Source organism: Myotis lucifugus, unplaced genomic scaffold (assembly GCF_000147115.1).
Source record: "Myotis lucifugus unplaced genomic scaffold, Myoluc2.0 scaffold_853, whole genome shotgun sequence".
In the NCBI taxonomy this organism is placed as follows: Eukaryota; Metazoa; Chordata; class Mammalia; order Chiroptera; family Vespertilionidae; genus Myotis; species Myotis lucifugus.
In genome coordinates this window covers 73,895-75,843 of record NW_005871901.1, presented here as the reverse complement: position 1 = coordinate 75,843, position 1,949 = coordinate 73,895, and the positions used below count along the sequence as shown (strand labels likewise).

The 1,949-nt window shown below is 45.5% G+C and overlaps 1 protein-coding gene across 1 annotated transcript in view; it reads right to left on the bottom strand.

The window, feature by feature from the left end:
- ILDR2 (immunoglobulin like domain containing receptor 2) overlaps window positions 1-1,949 on the bottom strand; it is a 48,516-nt gene that overhangs the window by 31,833 nt on the left and 14,734 nt on the right. Inside the window, exon 2 of the mRNA XM_023747371.1 lies at window positions 1,707-1,826. Within this exon, the coding sequence (XP_023603139.1) occupies window positions 1,707-1,826 (120 nt within the window). The remainder of the gene's footprint in view (window positions 1-1,706; window positions 1,827-1,949) is intronic.

The window sequence follows — 1,949 nt, the reverse complement described above, 5'->3', positions numbered from 1 at the left end:
ATCAAACCTGGGACCCTCAGTCGCAGTCACAGTCTATTCCACTGAGCAAACCGCCAGGGCCCCAGTTTTCCTTTCTGATTCCCTTTAAGTAGCACTGATTTCTGCTCTCCATCTTTTTGCCCATCGTTGGTAACCCTTTCCATCTGAGCCTTCCTTTCTCCGCCTTTTTGTCCTGAGGACACCATTTTTGCCCAAGTTACTTTGCAGGTCTGATCCAGAGGAATGCCCTTCAAACACACAGCACAGCCTCTCTCCTTCCCACGTGTGGAACTGGGGCCGGACTACTTAGAGTGGTTTCTGCCTGGCCGCCTCCCCTGCACAGGCAACCACTTTCCTACGATGGCGGCACTGGCCAAACAACCGTCCACAGTCAGCTAATTGTAGGCTCACGGGGCCACCTGTTTCTAACCTGGCCACTAGTGAGGTGTGATTATGCAGAAATTTATCTTTTCCTCCCTTCTGAGTTACCAAAACACAGCCGATCCCCCATCTGACTTCCCTAGGTCCTTTTACAAAATCCACAGAAGCTGTTCATTCCTTTATTTCCTTTCCGATCTGTACCCATCCCTTTCTGGACCACAGCAGTGTGGCTATATGATGCGCTGGCCCAAGGTATATGCACTCGAATTAAGTCAACCCTCCAATAAGGGTTGATTATTCACAATAAAGAGTTGATTTTTAATAATTATTACTTCATCCATTCTGTAAGTCATAAAGTTAAGGCAGCAGAACCATTGATTTGCCAAAATCACACTCATGGTTGAGGAAACGAAATCCTAAGTAGCCAATTCAAGTTTTCCCTAGGTACTGAGTCTCCCAGGGAGGGTGAAAATTAGCCTATAACCTCATTTGCCTTTAAACCTTAAATATTCCCCCAAATTGTTAACACATGGTTTCTTGAAAGCTAAAAAACATAATTTCTTTTAAAAAATGGCATCAAGTATTTACCTTTTTCCCTACAATTCATGTGGTTTCTCTTTTTCATTCCTATGTTTTATTTCAATGTCCTTGTTCAACCAACACTTACAGAGCATGAAATATGTGCTCAATTTTAAGTTCATAGGAGGTCACCCCCACTGACATCCCTCCAGTCCACCAAAGAGGAACAGTAACTCAAAGTAATGAGTTGGCATTTATGGAGAAATTGCTATTAATAAGGATTAGATATATATTTGCTTTGAGAAGAACTCGGACACTTCTAGGTTTCAAGAAATTTGCCTTCCAATTAAAGGCTGCCACATTCCCCAGAAGCTCTTTGCAATGGCACCGTTCAGCATTAAGCTCTCCAGTTCTCAGCCATCTCTCCCGTAATTGTCCTAAGTGGAGCTAATGAATGGGAAGGATTCCTGATTCTCAGAGGTCCTGACTCACCAGTGATTTCCCAGCTCTCCTGGGTCTCTACCCTCTTCAGGGGCCTCAGGCGGTTCCTTCACGGTTAGCATATAAAAAGGTAAGTAAAGGTTGGAGCCAGATAAAGCTGGATTAATGATGCAAATGGAAGGAAGGAAAGAAATAAAAAACTAACAGAGCAAAAGAAACATTCAGGGCATTGCTAAGCAGCGGGCCATAGCCACCAAGAAATGAGATGAAGAACTACTGGACACCCGAAGCGCTCTGTCAGGGTGTAGAGGATAAAGGCTGTGTGCAGGGGCAAGGACCGAGAAGAGGAACCGGCCAGCGGCTAAGATGCTCACGTCTCCACTCACCCAACACCAGCAGCTCCACCGAGTCCTCGTTTTTGCCCTCCAGGTCATCGGGGGTGGTGATGATACAGTAATAGAGTCCACTGTCTCCCCACATGAGTTTTCCAATTTGAAGATCTGCATCTGTATCACAGAAAGAAGAACCCAATCCTACACCTGGCCTCTGAGAAGAGCAATAAACAATGTGGGAATGAGGGGGGCCTTGGGGCGTGTCCTGTTTACCTGGATGGTGGTTGACAAGATGTT